At 44.2% G+C, this 18,717-nt stretch overlaps 1 protein-coding gene across 1 annotated transcript; it reads left to right on the forward strand.

Annotated features, from left to right (window-relative positions):
• The first annotated feature begins 207 nt into the window (after window positions 1-207).
• LOC139223613 (sodium/potassium-transporting ATPase subunit beta-233-like) lies at window positions 208-7,661 on the forward strand. The gene is made up of 6 exons (XM_070855584.1): window positions 208-412; window positions 3,044-3,172; window positions 5,062-5,217; window positions 5,347-5,531; window positions 5,839-5,922; window positions 6,038-7,661. The coding sequence occupies exons 1-6, from the start codon at window positions 322-324 to the stop codon at window positions 6,296-6,298; spliced, it is 906 nt and encodes a 301-aa protein (XP_070711685.1). The 5' UTR covers window positions 208-321; the 3' UTR covers window positions 6,299-7,661.
• The last annotated feature ends 11,056 nt before the right edge of the window (window positions 7,662-18,717 follow it).

The following is an 18,717-nucleotide window of genomic DNA, read 5'->3' on the forward strand; positions in this document are numbered from 1 at the left end:
ATGAATAACTCCATATGTCCACAGAGCTCAGCTATCGTATGTATGGGGCTGCATGTCTGCCTCTATAGGCTGCCTGTCCGTCTTCCAGGCGTCAGAGATACGCACAGGTCCTCCGCCAGCTGATTGGCCCGCGCCGCTCCGCCCTCCTCCGAAGGTAACTTGCGGGGAGTTTCGGGCGGAGTCGAGCAGGAACGGTTTATATTGGGAGCCTTGTAGCGGTCCGAGCTGGGTACCTCTGCGACGGGTCGGGACTAGGTCACCACACGGAGGGAGTCCGCAGAAGAACGAGTGAAGGAGCACCGTAGCGGGACATACGTCAAAATGCCTGCAAATAAAGACGACGGAGGATGGAAGAAGTTTCTGTATGACTCTGAGAAGGGAGAGGTGCTGGGTCGCACCGGGGGCAGCTGGTGTGAGTATGGGTGCTAACTGTCCGGGGGAAATGGGAACCGCGCGCTCCCGGATAGGGGGGCGCGCGCCGGCCGCCTCGTGTTTCTTGCCACCTGTTACATTTGATTTTGCTGCATGAAGAAAGAAAGCGGCTGCTCTGTCCACCAGAGCGACATTAGGACTGAGTTCTGTACAAAGTTTGACTTGATTCCCGTGTCCGCACTGCTGGTCTGACCTCGGGGACACGCTACCTGCCCCTCACACACGTTGGCTTCAGTTTTATTGAACACCTCGGTGACGTTTGAAACAAGGTCATGAAACGAGAGCTCCTGCTAGTTCCAGGCTCTTATTGCTCATTCAGAGCGCGCGCTGCGGTGCAAAGCGGCTGGAGCTCAGACTCAGACCCACATTGGGTGATTGTTGTTGGGAAACGTCAAGATGTCTTTGGGCAGTTTTGGAATGAGCAGCCAAAGGGTTAAAAATGCATCATGGTCCAAGGTGAGTCAAGGTGATGGGGCCTGCTCGGAAATGGAGAGAGAGAGGACTATCGATCCGTGTCGGGTTCCTCTGATCAGATGTCACTGTAATCTCAAGAACAATACAACTGATTAACTCGTTCGACCTTTCTTCTCTGGTTTCCCCAGCAGCGGCAGTGCGCATGTCCTTGTTCCCCCTCTCAATGTCACACAGCTCCAGAGTCGAGTCTAGACAGTCACACCTGGGTGAAAATAACGTTTCGATGCCATGATGTGTGCTCAGCTTAGCCCCGAGCCCAGTGAGCCCCCTCCTGGAGCTGCAGGAGCTCCGGCAGAGAGAGGCTGCTGTGTGCAGCTCACAGGCTCAGATTTGTCCTTCTCAGGTCATCAGAAAATGCTGATGCATTTGGGAACTGTGCCATGCGCAGTGCTGTGATGAAGGTTGTGATGAAAGGACATCTGGGCTGGTTTGGGACCACCTTAACTGAACAAGTTTGAACCACAACACATTTCTCATCACTTATTAAGTGATGAGAATTACCTTACAGAATGTCATGAGAGGAATGAGAATTGTCTTCATGCTATGGCTCGTCTGTAGCTCAGATAAGATGCTGTAGATCTCTAGTACTGTCGGGATTGCGATGCCCAGAGGACACACGCTTCGATTGTATGTTCTTGTATCTAACAAGCTCAAGTGGTGTGTCATGCATTAATGTGTTCGTGTGGTTATGACCTTTTGACATTGCCTCATGCAGCAAAAAGCTTCGCTGGATGAATGTATCGCTTGCTAGCTGCAAGGTGAACTTCAGCCATGTTTATTTATTGCTTCACGGTGCAGGTAATGGGACCGTACTGCATCGTTACCTGTAATTCTACAGAAGCTTCACGCTAACACAGCGGAGCCAACAGTGTCACACAGCTGAATTCCTGTAACTTTGTAAAGACAATGGCTGCTACTGTTGGAGTGTTAAATAATGAATGCTGGCTTTGTGGTTCCTCACCACCATAGTTGAGACAGAAGCTCAGTTCATGTCTGACGGACATCTTGAGCTCACAATATTGTAAAGCCTTTGATTCAATGAAATGTAATTTGTAGCCTTTTTACAGCCCTTTCATTGAAACCCTATAAAATATTGAACTCTTGGATGTTTTCACATCCTTTATACAGGGAAAAAAAGTGTCCCCTAAAAGGTTAGTGCTCTGAGGCCACATTGGCTGAATCTTCATCAGCTTTGCTCATCTGCACACTGCAGTCTTTCCTCTGCACTAGCCGAGCTCTGTAAAGTTACATGGGAACTTTGAGTGAACGTCCCGTCGCAGACTCCGGGTTGGGGTTCGGTCTGGACCCTGGTCACTCCTGCAGTGAACTTTTGTGGTTGAACCTGTTCCTATGTAGCTTTGGCTTAATGTTTAGTCAATTTTATTGGACGTGAAAACCTTCTGACAAGCTCAAGCCAGATGTCATGTGAAGCTTTTCTTTTCTAAAGTCTTTGCCAGTGTGCCGTACAGCTGTGATGGAGCACATGTCACAGTTCCTGCACTGCCCTCTCCCAGCTCGGCCACAGAGCCCTGCCCCGGCACGTCCTTCCTCACTGGTGCTCAGGTGCTTTTGTTGGTCCGTTAACGGTCCTGCATAGAATCACATGTTCTGACTTAATTGCACACAGCGTGTCTCCAACTTTTAAAGCGTGTAGACTGAAGGGGGTGAATATTTCGACAGAGCTTTCACTTCAGTGTTTAAAGAGGTTTTGTGCAGTGTTGGAAAAATATCTACCATGATTTATTGTACAATAGAATGTGTTGGTATGGTGGTGAATACCTTACACAGACTGTGTGACACTATTGTATAACTGTTATCAGCTGTTGTGCTGTTGCTCAATAGTAATGTAGGTCTGGTCAGTTCTGCAGCACCAAAGTGAATGCAGCAGACTTTGTTCGTTTCCATGTTCATCTTGACGGCCTCCTTGTCCTTTTAGTGGAGTGGCATCTGATATGATTGCACTGCTTGACAAAATGTATTTTATAAGTTAATGATTCCCAAACTAACTTCAAAATTATTATGCAGATGTTCCAAGTTTTTCTATTTGCATATGTTTACATATGTAAATGCAGAAGACCTGCTGTGTCCCTCTCTGTGTAGCTGTTCTAACGCGTTCTTTCTTTCTTGTCCTCTGCAGTCAAAATCCTGGTGTTCTATGTCATCTTCTACGGTTGCCTGGCTGGCATCTTCATCGGAACCATCCAAGCCTTGCTGCTCACCCTGAGCAACTACAAGCCCACCTGGCAGGACAGAGTCGCACCCCCTGGTAAGAAGTGACACCCACAAATCATGGCTGTGCAGCCTCCACCGGTCACGTGGGGACATGCATAGCCATGTGTGTGATCACCTAGCTTGCTAACACCTGGCAACCAGCCAAAAAGTCTGTCTTTTGTGCTTTTACCCTCCAAAAACGTCATTCCCAGGCCACACTCCGGCCGGGTTATGGATGCACCTCTGGTGTTTGCAGAGCTTGTTTGTTAGTCACAAGTTTTCATGTTTTGTTGGGGGCCACTACTATAAAGCTATTTGTTTCTTGTTTATGTTAACAGGTGTTACTTTTTTTATTATTATTTTTTGACCGTGTGGGCGGGGGTGGCTTTTTCCTGGTCAAAACTATTGTAATTATATCAGCAAACCAGTTGGTAAACCTCTAATGCCCCCCTCGAACACTGACAGAAAAAGCCAGATCAAATGAAGTAGCAAATGGGGTCATGGTATGCCTACAGGAGGATCTTGTGGCAAGACTCTTGTTAAAAATGGCGGCTATGGCCTCCTTGGATCAGTGGCTCCTTCTCTTGTTGACACGACAAGATTACATTTCATGACGATCTTAGGATGAATGCAGATGTAGATCATTAAGAAGTGTTGTGTATGTCGAATCATACAGAATGATAAACCAGGTCAGATCTGGGACGTTATATCTGTCCAAGGAAATTTATTTTGGCAGCACACCTGAATAGATTTGGCCCCACCCCAAAAATAATTGCATGCATTTATTTTGATTATTAAAACTTCTGCCGGAGGGATGCATTCATGCACAGAATGATTCTTCATTCATTCTTCTGTCTCCATCACTACTGGCTTGTTGGGAAGCATGAACGTAACAAGCTTGCTGGCAATTGCTGCAGCTGAGATCCAACTTTAAACCTCAAAGACTGGATTTTGGAAATGATACAAATTCATGCTTACATTATCAGTAAAAGTATGACCAACCACAAGCGAACCAGGTCAGAGAGGCATCTGCCCTGACTGTGATCACAAACCTAGTATGGTGTTTACATGCCACTGCTTCTTTGATGAGACTTGAAGATTTCTGAAAGTCTGCAAACACAATCATGGTTATCCAACACGTTTCTTCATAAAAGTCATCACTTGTGCACAGCTGACATGGCTGCATATTGTTTTGGAAATGAACTCTTCATATATCTTTATCATGGTCCTAGTGCAGCAAGCCCCCCCTGTGTACACACCATGGCCCCTTTTCCATGGCAGGGACTGCCAGCTGGGGTTTACCAGGTCAAACTGAGCATGTGCAGAATACAGTCAACTGAGCAACTGTTGAGTGGACCGAGTGAAGGCAGGTGGCAGCCCGCCACTGTCCGCTGTCTGAGTCCGTGTCAGAGTTCTACAGTCAACAAGTAGAGTTAATCAGGAGGTGTATCAGTGAAACAGAGAAATCTATGGCTGCACCTCTGGTCAGCTGATTAGAGCTGGCATGCAGTTAATTGATTAAGTTAGAACAACACAGATCAGGAGTTAAGAAAGGAGACAAGCGTAACATTTAAAGAGCTGCTCTTTTGCTTACTTACCCAGATCCACATGAGATCAAATTAATCTGAGTCCAGGATGGACACTGCAGGTCTGGGCCATATTCAGCCTATTCAGCTCATCTTAGCACAAATACTGGAGGCAGGAAGAAACCGTATCTGTGTGCTGCATCCACAAACGTGACATTGATATTGATCATCTTATCTGAATCTGCAGAAGTTTGCAAAAATGTTCATTTCTCACATAGTCAGTGTTCCTGAGTGTCCCACAGTGAATCTAATGTTCAGTCATTTTCTACTCTTATTCAAGATATGAGGCTCTGAATGTGACATTTTACTCTTCGGCAGACGTTTGTCTAACAAGCTGCTGATCTGTTGTCCACGGCAGGTCTTACACACACCCCACGGTCAGACAAATCTGAAGTGTCCTTCAACCTCAACGACATGGGGACCTACCTGCCTTACACCAAGGCCTTGAAGGATTTCCTGGCCAAGTATGACGAAGAAAACCAGAGGGACCAGATGAAGTTTGAGGACTGTGGAGGTGCAGATATTCTAGATGTCCTGTGCATGATTTTATACCCCTGTCCCTCAGTCTGACAATGTGGTAATCTTTGACAAATTTGGGATTTCTGAGAGGTTCAAGCCTTAAACCCTTTAATCCCCCTTCCAGATGAACCTGCAGAGTACAAGAACCGGGGTGACTTGGAGAGCGATGTGGGCATTCGGAAGGCCTGTCGTTTCTACAGGAGCATGCTGGGACCCTGCTCTGGTATTGAGGACCGAGAGTTTGGTTTTAAGGAGGGCAAGCCCTGTCTGGTTGTAAAGCTCAACAGGATCGTCAACTTCCGTCCAAGGGTAATTTAAAATCATTAAGTCTGTTTGCAAATAGAGTCATGTTTTGTTGGAGGCAAAGTCCAAATATGTAAAATTACAATTTGATGGTTGTTGATTCACTACAGATCTGATTCCAATGAGCCACCTGTGGGCTGCTTGATGCAATCACAATACATTCTGTGTGCATAACATGTTTTTACCAAATCAGATGCAGACGGCATGTTAGTACCAGGTAGAAATGGGACTGAATGAAAAATGAAAGCCAAAGTAGTCGCTGTTTCTATTGAAGCGTTTGGCTCCAGATCTTCTAACTTGTTTTTCTGTTCAGCCTCCTACCTCCAATGAAAGTATCCCTGATGAGGCTCAGCCCAAGGTGCAGCCCAATGTCATCCCTATCTACTGCACCAACAAGGTACACAGGGTCTTTCTGTTTTTCAGTGTGAGGTTTCCTTGTGTTCTCAGAATGAATTTCGCTTGTAAAAAAAGTAGTTTTGTCATTCGATCCATTTGTCTCTTCTTGCTTCCAGAGAGAGGAGGATGCTGGTAAAATCGGGGAGATTAAGTACTATGGTATCGGCGGTGGTTTCCCCCTGCAGTATTACCCCTACTATGGCAAGCTGCTGCACCCCCAGTACCTGCAGCCACTAGTGGCGCTGCAGTTCACCAACTTGACCCTGAACACTGAATTGCGCATTGAGTGCAAAGTGTTTGGAGACAACATCGACTACAGCGACAAGGACCGCTATCAGGGACGCTTTGACATCAAGATCCAGGTTAGCAGTTTATGACCACCATCAGGACCATAGCACTTTCCCTAACCGCCCCCCCCCCTCTCCCCCTTAACTAAATACCAATCTAATGTAGGAGATGATAAGTGAGGGGGTTAGGCTGTAGCGGTTAAGTCAATCACAACTAGTCTTGAATGAATAAATGAGAGAAAAAACCTGACAGGGGACCGATGTCTAATCTGTCTTTCATCACTAGCTTCCACACTTCTGTCTAGCGTTAGAATGTAATTTAGAGGAAAACTAGCAATAGGTCTAATAAAGATATTTATTCTGCTGTAAATGAGACTTTTCCACAAGCCATGGGACATTATTCATTGATGACTGTAAAGTTAAATTCCATCTCTGTGTAGCGAGCTGTGTTTGTCCCCTCTGCATATCGCTGCCTTGTGTGGTTTCAGTAGATATTTTTGGAGTGTGCAGTAGTCGCAAAATCTGGTCCTTCCAAACTACGCTGTTCCGCATTCTCTTCTGTGAGCGAGCTGAAGCAGTCCTTAGCACGTGTGTGTCAGACATTAGCACACACTCCCACTTATTGATTCAAATGGTTTGACATGGTACACTCTTCTGATCTGTGTAAGGAAAAGGCTGCACTCCAGGGAACTTCTTTCCTCTTTTTATTTGTCTTTTACATCTGATCACGGGAGACTCTTTTTACTTTGCCTTTTTTTCTTTTTGTGCTTTGTTAAATCACTTAAATGTGTGAAGGGGTTTTATTACTTGGTTTCATGCCTTTTACTTTTGATTTTGCCTTGAATGTAGAGTTGTGTGTCCAGCCTGTTAGACACTTCTGCCTGCTGTAAGGCGACGGTGCTAACTAAAGTTTTTCAGAAGAACATTTGTTTTTGCTGGATTCATCACAGCATTGTGGTGTAACTCTCTGAATGTTTTAGCCATTTAACATGGTGGAAGAATTTTATATTTATGCAGTTGTACATTTTGTTTCTTTGCAGAATATTGTAATGTATAAATGCAATACCAAAGTGACGGGTTGAAGAGAGTCTTTAACCGAGGCAATGCAGTACTCAATTTTAGAATCTCATCATGTTAAGTGCTAAAGTCAATGTCTCGCTTGCAACCTTTCAATGGTTAACTCTTGATTTGTGTTTTGGCCATGAATGTAGTTAGGTGTAGAATGAACAGCTACCAGGCAGTTTAATTCCACAACGACCTAATGTTCATGCTTTTCAAAAAAAGAAAGGGCTCTTTCAGAGCTCAGTGGCTTTAGATGATGTTGGCTTTAATAGGATCTCTTGTTGATGTAGAACACTCAACTTGAACTTTAACATCAGTCAACTTTCCATCAGGTCATCCACCTTTGTCATTTAATCAAAGATAGAAACAAATAAAATCATAATGGACCTTTCTCTTGTGTTTTCTTCTTCTGTCATGGCTTTAAACACCATCTGATGATAATGTGTCTGTTCGTAACCTTTTCCCAGCACACACTGGGTCGAAAACAAGGAGCTGAGTTTGTAAATGTACCCACTATCTAGTGCCGTATAAATTCACACCACAGTGGACAAAAAGTTGCGTCCATAACGGGGACACTACTTTCTGTTCTGTGTTTTAGAAGCAGTTAATCGTACCAGACTGCACAATCTGAAAATCTCAATTTACTGCTAAACTACTGACGGTCCTACAGAGGCCGTAGGGAGAGCTTCTGTTCTGTGGCTGACTTACTGACAGGCTTCACTGACAAGCTTTTAACCCCATGGAGCCACTCAGGTTAGTGAGAAGCCCCATGATGGGTGTCCATTTAGCAGTCAGCTACCACAGATTTGAAACCAAATGGTAATTTTGAAGCTGCATCTATGTGTTTGGCAGGAGAACTCCATGCTAACTAATGAATTCCTGAACTCGCTGGATGCCGGGGCACAGTGCTGCATATGAGCTTTTATTTTCTGTGCAATCCATATCATCAATCTGCTTCCATCATTTTAAAGTAACCCCAAGAAATAAAGATCATTCATAGTTCTAACACTCAACTGTAAATGTTCCAATAACTGTAACCGTTCATATGAAAAACATTTTTACATTTATATTGACATTGTTCCATAATCAAACCCCAACAATACTTTCCTTACTCCACTATTTCTCCTTAGAATATACCCCTTAGATCATATTTACTCTCTTACACTGAAAAAAATCTTTGTACAGTCTCAGATTTAACTTGATTGTTTCATAATCTACCAAATCATTACATTTCATAGCACTGGAATTTGTATACAATGAGATCAGCATTATTAATACTACTTATGGCTTGTTGTGTAGCAGGCCTACTGACGTTACAGCCATTTTACAGGCTGATAGTATACGTGAGCAATAAATTATATACAAGAACTTGAGATTAAATATATCATTAGATTTTTACAGGGTTGCTGTTGATGTTTTTTTCCTTTGATAGAGTCAATATGTTGTTTCCACGTTAGTTCAATAGCAACTCTTAGAAAAACTTTCAACTTCAACATCACAGAGTTTTACTTCAGTATCTCCATCTATTTCTTTTCAATTTCCAAAAAACATAAATTCAGTCTCTCTCTCACATTAACATTGGAGGTTAAAGAGTTTGAATGGTACATCAGTTTTCTCTAAGCAGCTCTGAGTGACCCGGTGACAAGTGAAAACTCACGCAGCAGCAATAATCTAAATGAATAAGAATGAATATACTATTTCCTAACTCTGTCTTTATTTTCCCCGTGTGTGTGATTGACTTAAACTCCTCACCGTCTTCTGGTTTGCCCCCAGAGATGAATGAATGGACTGTTGTTGGCTCAGGAGAGGGAGCAGAGTGACTGGATGATTTCTGTTACTGTTCAGTCATTCAGCTCTCAGTTTGCAGACAGGAGGAGACTGCTGGATCGGTTGCAGACGCATGGCTCTGTAATTACAGGAGGTAGATGCTGTGTAGTAGCTAACAGAGGGATGTTGTTTCAGACACCATCAGAAAGCAGGTATCAAGTCACCAGGAGGCACAGGGGCCAGCAGAGGCAGCCAAGCAGGCTGACGGCAGCTGCTTAATAAACCAGGGTCTATCTGTTACCTGCTCCCAAGAACTTGTATACTCAGTCTCTCATTCTGTGTTTGTTTCCTAACAGGATGCCTAGAAAACCACTTCTCTTGTGTCTGTGTCAGCAGTTAAAGTTTGAATGAATGACAATGAACCTAAACGCTGAAGTTAGTCAGTTAGTAAGTGATTAGACTAGATGGGTGTGCTATTGGGACATAATAAGTCTTCTTTTTTAGCGTGTTTGACATCAGTTCAAACCAACCCACCAATGAAGACATGACTGAAAGAAGAGTTTTCAGTCAGGAATGTAGCTGAAAGAATGAACAGTGTGACTGCCACAAGTGCTCCAACATTGCATCAGATTTTCCTCTCACAAAGTGTTTCATGCTTTTCAAATACTGAATGAAACATGAATGCAGTAATTCATTTGTGGGACATGCCTTTCATAGACGTCATCCTCTCTGACATCAGTGGGTCACTGGAGCTGTGTAGGATCAAGGCACATTTTTGATTTGATCACTAACTGATCTGATTGATAATGCAGCACAGTTTGAGGGATTCTGATGACTTTTGCAGCAGTGGTCTCTGGGACTTGCTGTAAGTACACCTGCAGCAGTTATGTCATGTGATATGTTGGGCTGTGACATACAAGGGAGTTCAGCAGCTGTCACTGCTTTTGTGCTGCTGATTCACCCCGAATAGGTGTGTTGCTGCAGGACACCTGATATAGCCCTGTTTTACCAATACCCCCCCAGTCTAATATGCACTGACGTCACTTATTTGTGTGATACCTCCCCAACTCCCCCTCACAACCACCCAGCGGCCAAACAGCCTGACAGGCAGAGAGCTGTGGAGGACAACCAGGAGGAGAAACATGTCAAGTCAGTTGTATTTATATATCAACACAAATCACAAAAGTGTTGTACAACATACAACACCCTCTGGAATGGAAGACACCTGGCTATACTACCTGGACATGGCAGAAAGAGGTAGCTATCAATGGCTGCCATCAGATTTCTGAGGAGGCAGGAGGACAAAAACCCTCCAGTGACTGCAACAGACCTGCAGCAAGACTTGGTGGCAGCAGGTACTGAGGTTTCAGATTCTACAGTAAGGCTCATACTGAATGTGAAGACCTCAACAGCCAAACTCCGAGATGTTCACCAGTACTGACCCAAAAGCAGAAGACATGGGCTGAGATTCCTCAGGAACGCTGTCAGAACCTGGCAGTCTGGCTGTGCATCACATTTGCAGCAGGTCATGACAGTAATAGTGTGCTCTAAAGTACTAGAGATGCTTGTCAAGAAGGTTGTTGTATCATTTGGAGACTGCAGTAGTCATTATAAGTGGTATATTGTGTTAAATTTGGAGGAACCATCTGTAATATTAGTTGTGTTGAGCTATTTAGGGCCCGAGCACCAAGCGGTGCGAGGACCCTATTGAAATGTAAGGAAATGCCTCTGAAATAAATTGCAAGTTTGAGGGACTAGACATACACGACAACTCATGAAATTTTGCACACGCATCAGTCGTGATGAAAAATTACATATTTTATGGGTCTTGCAAATGGGCGTGGCAATGAGTGGTGGAAGAATAATAGCTTTATATATAGTAGCAACATACTTCAGTCTTTGAGTCTCAGAAAGTTGTGTGATAATATGCAGAGTATGTACATTGTATTAATATATGTGGTCATTGGCAGTGATATGTAAGAAGCAAAGATCTTTGTGAGACTTCAGAGGTCAAATTAAAACTGCAGGCAGCGTTGGAGGGCCCTTGCACCTTCGTGCACATCGGGTTGGACGCCAACCCTTCCATGCCAAGTGAGCATCATCCATATCCTGGGAATTTTTGGATTGAATTTGAAGTGGCTGTAACTAACCTGCTGGGATGGACACTGAGGGAAGAGAACGCATCACTTCCTGTGGCGCAATGAGTGAAGTTCAAAATTGTTCACCTGTGTCATTTCTTTTCAAACTGCCAGATTTCTCCACAGAGCCGTGGTTCAGGGCAGACGGGCTCTGGCTCATGTGCTTGCTGCAAAAATGGCCAGATGAGGCTCCCTGGACAGAAAAGAGCACAACAGGCAGGTACACACACTTCACACTGTTTTTATTTATCCCACATGAACAGTGCTAACACATATCATTTAATGACTCAGTAAAGATGTATAAAGGTATGATAAATGAAAAGAAAAAACTGTGAAAAAGAGAAAACGAGTGGAGGAACATTGATAAATAGTTACTCCTACAGGACACAGGGGGGCGCTGTCTACTCAAAAATGCAAAACACCTGAACCCAAACTTCTACCTGCTCTGTGGAATGACCTCCCTAAAAAGAATTGATTACATTTTGTTTATGATGAACACATCTATAGAGTTATTGCTAAACTTTCCTGGCTGGTTGTGTCACTACGCTGCCACGTTTCTCGGGTCGAGGAAATTACCAGTGCTGCCAACTCCTCAGTGAGGAAAGCAGCTATAATTCCAACCAAAAAGAGACAATAGAAAAAACTGTCCATGGCAATGAGAGAAAATGATGGCAACCAGTCTGGCCCTAATTCAGGTTCACTGTTTGGTTGTTTCAGACCCCCCCCCCACACAAACACACGCTGTGCTGGCTCACAGAAAGAGCAGGTCATCTTCACTTTGGTCAAGGCTTTCTACGGCAGGTTCATCAACTGAGGGAGCTGACTTAAATGAGGAAGCAGCTGATGTGCCAAAAAGCTGCAAAACATTATCAGGCAGCTTGTGCTCATAGCAAGCCTCAGCAGACAACTTCAGACCAAACCTGACATACAGGATGGAGATCAGGGTCTGAAGTTTGCTTTTTACCACACTCATCTGGCTGAATAATGGTGGTGCAGTGGTTAGCACTGTTACCTCACAGAAAGAAGGTTCCCGGTTTGAACCTGGAATCTTTCTGTGTGAAGTTTTGCATGCGAGCTTGGGTGGTGGAAATGTTGAGACAATTGTGTGTTTGGTGTCACTAAAGTACTTCATCACAACCCCCAGGTACTTAGAAGACACTTACACTGTGGACTCATCGAGGAGGCTGAAACGCTGGTCACCCACATCTGCGACCAACTTTTTGAGAAAGTCTGGTGGTAGAACACCATTAATCATTTCCGTGCACTTTGTCCTGTGCATTTTGAAGTGAGGAGCAGCAGAGGAGTCTAAGAAAGCAGCTTCACGCTTCCCCAGTGTGACCACATGGGTGACTGTGGCTCAGTGGTAGAGTGAGATGTCTCTCAATCAGAAGATCGGGGGTTTGATCCCCAGCTCCTGTGGGTCAACATGGCAGCATGGAACAGTGTTTGCAACAGCTAATGCTGTGGTGGCTTCAGTCAGTGTTTTTCCTCATTAATGTTTGCTTTGGGTGGAACTGTTGTAAGGTTTTGCCTTTTGAGTATGTTTTTGAGTTGTCCTGTTTTTTTTATATCACAAAGTTTGGCATAGAAATCAGCCTTACACTCCGGGCAGTAAGTCCGTGTATGGTCTCCAATAAACGTACAATAAACACTTTAGACTGAGACATGATGAGCTAGTTAGCTAGATTAGCTTATGTCACAGAGAGACACACACACAGTGGACGAGGTGAGTTAGTGACTGAGGCTGTGTGGCTCAAATGCAATGATTTATTTTAGTGACATCAGCGGCGGCTCTGCGCGTGCGCGATTCATGAGCAGCGTGCATGCGGAGTGGAGTGGCTCTCCTCCTGAGAGCTTTGGGAGGGGGAGGGGCTAACGACAACACCTGCTGCTGAGGACAGTGACTGCAGTGATACCTGCTTTCACTTCAGAGTCTCTAAAACACCAGAAAAGTCTCCAATAACACCAGAAGAAATCGCCAAGATGATTTGGAATGTCGCCAGATCTAACGAGAAAGTCGCCAAGTTGGCAACACTGGAAATGATGTCAGAACACTTCCGCAGCAGCAGATGACGTCGGAGCCTGAGCGGATTGTTGGCACGTTTTTTGCAGCTCGTTTTTCTGCTTCAAAAACATGTTTGGAGGAGGAGAAGAAAACTGGAAAACTACCGGAGGAAAACATGAGGAAAACATCATGAAGACGCGGAGTTAGCTTTGGTTAATGAGGTCAGTCTCAGGCCGAATGGCCAAACACAAACACATGGTGGTGAGAAGCTAGCTAATTAGCTAACGCTAGCTAACCATGCTAACGTTAGCTAATTAGCTAATGCTAGCTAACCATGCTAACGTGAACAGCTTTGACATTTTAATAATAATAATCCATTATTGATCCCCATGGGGGAAATTCAGGTGTTGCAACAGCCCAATGTATAACATTAAAGTACAAAAAGTGCAATAGAAACACACATTAAAAAGAAAGTGTCAATTTATGACAGTGATGTCATATATAATTAGCAGCAGGTGTGAGAATAGTGCAGCTGTGAAGGCCTGATGTGTTGCTGTATGGTATAATAATATAATATGGAATGGATAAATATGTGCAAGTACAGTGCTACCATCAACCATAACTACTCGTATAGTAATAAAAATATACTATATTTTTTAGATTAGATTCACTTTAGACTTTAGACTTTAGACTTCTTTATTTTATCCCCCATAGGGGGAAATTTTCTTGTTACAGCAGCAACAATATAAACAATATCAACTTTATTGTCATTACACCTGTACAGTACAAGGCAATGAAATGCAGTTTGGCATCTAACCAGAAGTGCAATTAGTAGCAAGTGCAAAAATATATATAGAGTATGTACAGAATATACAGAAGGATGTTTACAGATGCTATTTACAGATCAGTGCTATGAACAATTCATGACAATAATAATAATAATGTTCCAATAACAACCATATTAATGATAGTTCAATATGACATAATAATAAAGTTTACAACAATGATGATAATGCTAAAATATAATAGTATGGTTGATAGGTAGAATGTTATGTGAGCCTTGGTCTTGGTCCTGGGTGGGATGAGCCACAAAGTGATTATAGTAGGTGACTTTAATATTTATGTGGACGATGATAATGATGGTCTCAGCACTGCTATTGTCTCACTATTGGACTCAGTTGGCTTCTCCCAGAGTGTAAATGAATCCACTCACTGTTTTAACCACACTCTTGACCTTGTTCTGGCTGATGGTGTTGAAATTGAACAGTTAACAGTCTTTCCACATAACTATTCTATCGGACCATTACCTGATAACACCTCAATGTAATATTGCTAAAATCCGGCCCATCTTGTCTATGAATGATGCAGTAAAATGAGTCCATGCATTTGTCACTTAAAGATTCTCCAGCTGGTCCAGAACGCTGCTGCTCGTGTTCTGACGAGAACTAAGAGAAGAGACCATCTTTCTCCTGTACTGGCTTCTCTTCATTGGCTTCCAGTAAAATCTAGAATAGTTTAAAATCCTTCTCCTCACCTACAAGGTTCTTAATGTTCAGGCTCCATCATATCTTTAAGAACTCATCGTACCGTACTACCCCACTAGAGCACTGTGCTCCCAGAACACAGGCCTACTGGTGGTTCCTAAAGTCCTCTAAAGTAGTGATGGAGCCAGAGCTTTCAGCTATCAGGCTCCTCTCCTGTGGAACCTCCTTCCAGTTTGGGTTCGGGGGGGCAGACACCCTCTCTACATTTAAGAGTAGACTAAAAACCTTCCTTTTTGATAAGGCCTATAGTTTAGTAGTTATGCTGCTTTAGGCTTAGATGCACTGGGCTCCTCTTCCTCTTCATCATTATGTCCGCTTAATGTCTGCTACTAACTTGCTATCTTCCCCGGAGCCTTTCTGTGCTTTTCTCATCTCTCAGGTTCCTTTGGATCCTGGTCCTGCTGCTGTGGTTCTCTGGTTCCTGTGGATCCTGGTCCTGCTGCTGTGGTTCTCTGGCTTCATGAATTTCTGCTGCGGATCATCGGCCACTCGTCATGTTTTTCAATATTAACATACTGCTAATTCATTAGTCACACTCCTATTGTTAGTGCTGTAGTCGCTGTTAGTATGTTGGTTGCTGTTTGTCTTGTCTGTCTGTCTCTCTGTCTGTCTGTCTCTCTCCGTGTCTCTCTCTCTCTGTCTCTGTGTATGTGTGTGTCTCTCTCTCTCTCTCTCTCTCTCTCCAACCTCCACCCAGCACGGACCCTGACAGAAGCCGCACACACTGAGCCTGGGTCTGTTCCAGGTTTCTTCCTGTTAAAGGGGAGTTCTTCCTGCCTCTGATGCTCAATATAATATCTGATGCTGCTCATGTGGGGATTCTTGAATCCTTAATGTTGAATTCCTGAATCGTTGGGTCTCTCTCTTATTAAAGAGTTCGGTTTTAGACCTGCTCTTTATGTAAAGCGTATTGCGATAATGCTTTTATGAATTGGCGCTCTATAAATAAAGATTGATTGATTGATTGATGAGCCGCTGACTGAATGAGCTGCCACAGCTCATCATGGAGGGGGTGAGGGGGGGTTTTCAGGATGACCTTGATCTTGTCCTTTGTCCTCCTCTCTGCCACTGTCTTCAGGCTGTCCAGCTCCAGTCCAACCACTGAGCTGGCCTTCCTCACCAGCTCGTTCACCTCGTTGGCATCACCAGTCGACCACTGGGACGACTATTCTTCGCAGGAGGTCTTCCACAGTTCGGGCACTGTCCTCAGCCTCAGAGAGAGATTGAAGAGGAGCTGCCAGCTGCCCAGCGCTCACTTTCAGCATCCTGGGGTTGATGTTGTCAGGTCCGCTAGCTTTGCTCCTCTTAAGCCTGAAGAGCTCCTGCTGAACCTGGCTGGTGGTGAAGGTGAGGCTGAGTGGGTGTCGATGGGGAGGGGAACACAGTCTTCAGCAGACGTGTGGATGGTAGCAGGGGTGTTGGGGGGGTGGGGGACTTAGACATGGTGTCTGAGCTCACATGGGTGGGGGTTGTGCTGAACCTATTGAAAAATGAGCTCAGTTGCTAACTCCTGGTCCCCCTGTACTCCAGATGGAGTCACACTGCAGCCAGTCATTTTCTTCATCCCATACCACACCTCTTTGGTGTTGTTCTGTACCATCTTTTCCTCAATCCTCTCCCTGTATTTGTGTTTTGCCTCTCAGCTTCCCGCGTCAACAGAGTGGATGACGTCACTCGCTGTCCTCGCCACCGCAGATGGGGGGATGAAAACAATGACAACGATGGCGTGAGAGAACTCCCGTGGCAGATACAGTAGTTTGCAAAAGTATTCAGCCCCCTTGAACTTTTCCACATTTTGTCACGTTACGACCACAAACATAAATATTTTTTATTGGAATTTTATGTGAAAGAGCAACACAAAGTGGCACACAATTGTGAAGTAGAATGAAAATTATACATGATTTAAATTTTTTTTTACAAATAAAAAACTGAAAAGTGCAGTGTGCAAAAGTATTCAGCCCCCTTTTCTCTGAGTGCCACCAATTGCCTTCAGAAGTTGCCTGATGATTGCTGAGTGATAGAATGTTGACCTAATGACTAAATAGAGTCCACCTGTGTGTAATCTAATCTCAGTACAAATACAACTGTTCTGTGATGGCCTCAGAGGTTTGTTAAGAGAATATTGGGGAGCAAACAGCATCATGATGAACACGCCAGACAGGTCAGGGATAAAGTAGTGGAGAAGTGGAGAAGTTTAAAGCAGGGTTAGGCCATAAAAAGATTTCCCAAGCTTTGAACATCTCACGGAGCACTGTTCAATCTCTAATCTGGAAATGGAAATTGTATGGCACAACCTGGATCTGAACCTACCAAGACACGGCCGTCCACCTAAACTTACAGGCTGAACAAGGAGAGCACTGATGAGAGATGCAGCCAAGAGGCCCATGGTGACTCTGGACGAACTGCAGAGATCCACAGCTCAGGTGGGGGAATCTGTCCACAGGACAACTATTAGTCGTGCACTGCACAAATCTGCCCTTTATGGAAGAGTGGCAAGAAGAAAGCCATTAAAAGAAAACCATAAGAAGTCCCGTTTGCAGTTTGCCAGAAGCCATGTGGGAGACACAGCAAACGTGGAAGAAGGTGCTCTGGTCAGATGAGACCAAAATTGAACTTTTTGGCCTCAATGCAAAACGCTATGTGTGGCAGAAAACTAACACTGCACATCACTCTGAACAGCATCATGCTCTGGGGGTGCTTCTCTTCAGCAGGGACAGGGAAGATGGATGGAGCCAAATACAGTGCAATCTTGGAAGAAAACCTGTTGGAGTCCACAAAAGACTTGAGACTGGGGCGGAGGTTCACCTTCCAGCAGGACAACGACCCTAAGCATAAAGCCAGGGCTACAATGGAACGGTTTAAAGCAAAACATATTCATGTGTTAGAATGGCCCAGTCAAAGTCCAGACCGAAATCCAATCGAGAATCTGTGGCAAGATCTGAAAACTGGCGTTCACAAACGCTCTCCATCTAATCTGACTGAGTTTGAGCTGTTTTGCAAAGAAGAATGGGCAAAAATTTCAGTCTCTCGATGTGCAAAGCTGGTAGAGACATACCCCAAAAGACTTGCAGCTGTAATTGCAGCAAAAGACGGTTCCACAAAGTATTGACTCAGGGGGCTGAATACTCTTGCACACTGTACTTTTTTTATTTGTGAAAAAAAATTAAAGTCATGTATAATTTTCTTTCTACTTCACAATTGTGTGCCACTTTGTGTTGGTCTTTCACATAAAATTCCAATAAAATATATTTCTGTTTGTGGTTGTAACATGACAAAATGTGGAGAAGTTCAAGGGGGCTGAATACTTTTGCAAGCCACTGTAGTAGGGTCTCATACCCACCGCCACGAGTTCAATGTCCAGGGTGCAGAGACGCTCCTCCACCGCAACATGTCAGGAATTACACCATTTTGAGTTAACAAACTCAGCTAGGCCTCCTCCTCTTTTCTCGCCGCTCTGTTTCCCTCTGTCCGCCCGCACTAGCGAGAAGCCGGCTAGTTCAAGCAGACTGTCTGGAATATTCCCATGCAGCCACGTCTCTGTGAAGCAAAGCAAACTGCACTGGAAGGCAGGAACGGTGTAACTCTCCGGTCTGTCTCCCTCCTCTCCTGTATCTTTGCACCGGCTCTCCATCCACAGCAGGTGTGTCTCCATACGTCCTCTGGTATGTGAGCAGAGGGAACCCTGGCTCCATGACGGTAGCTCAGAAGGTCTTCGCAGGTGTAAATGAGCATCTTTGATGCTAAACAACTGTTTTGTAGCAGCGTTTTAGTTGCTGTTGTTTTTGTCAAAGTATCACACCAAAAGGAAAATAGAAATAAATAAATACAAGGTACGAAATCGAAAAAAGGTGAGGTAGAAAGGAAGCACAACTAGAAGTTTAAAAATGTATCTCAACAATGTAAATGAAAAGGGAAGGAAATGAGAGAAAAGTCATCAGTGCAAATATCCACTTTTTTATTTCATACATCAAATGTGTGCAGCCTTGTTCAACA

This window comes from Pempheris klunzingeri, chromosome 24 (assembly GCF_042242105.1).
Source record: "Pempheris klunzingeri isolate RE-2024b chromosome 24, fPemKlu1.hap1, whole genome shotgun sequence".
NCBI classification, from domain to species: domain Eukaryota; kingdom Metazoa; phylum Chordata; class Actinopteri; order Acropomatiformes; family Pempheridae; genus Pempheris; species Pempheris klunzingeri.

What these genes read in the sequence shown, in the direction of transcription:
- LOC139223613 (XM_070855584.1), top strand. Translation starts at nt 322, where the DNA reads ATGCCTGCAAATAAAGACGACGGAGGATGGAAGAAGTTTCTGTATGAC. An exon ending in TCGCACCGGGGGCAGCTGGT is followed by an intron (nt 413 to 3,043) that starts GTGAGTATGGGT and finishes TGTCCTCTGCAG; the next exon opens with TCAAAATCCTGGTGTTCTAT. An exon ending in CTATCTACTGCACCAACAAG is followed by an intron (nt 5,923 to 6,037) that starts GTACACAGGGTC and finishes TCTTGCTTCCAG; the next exon opens with AGAGAGGAGGATGCTGGTAA.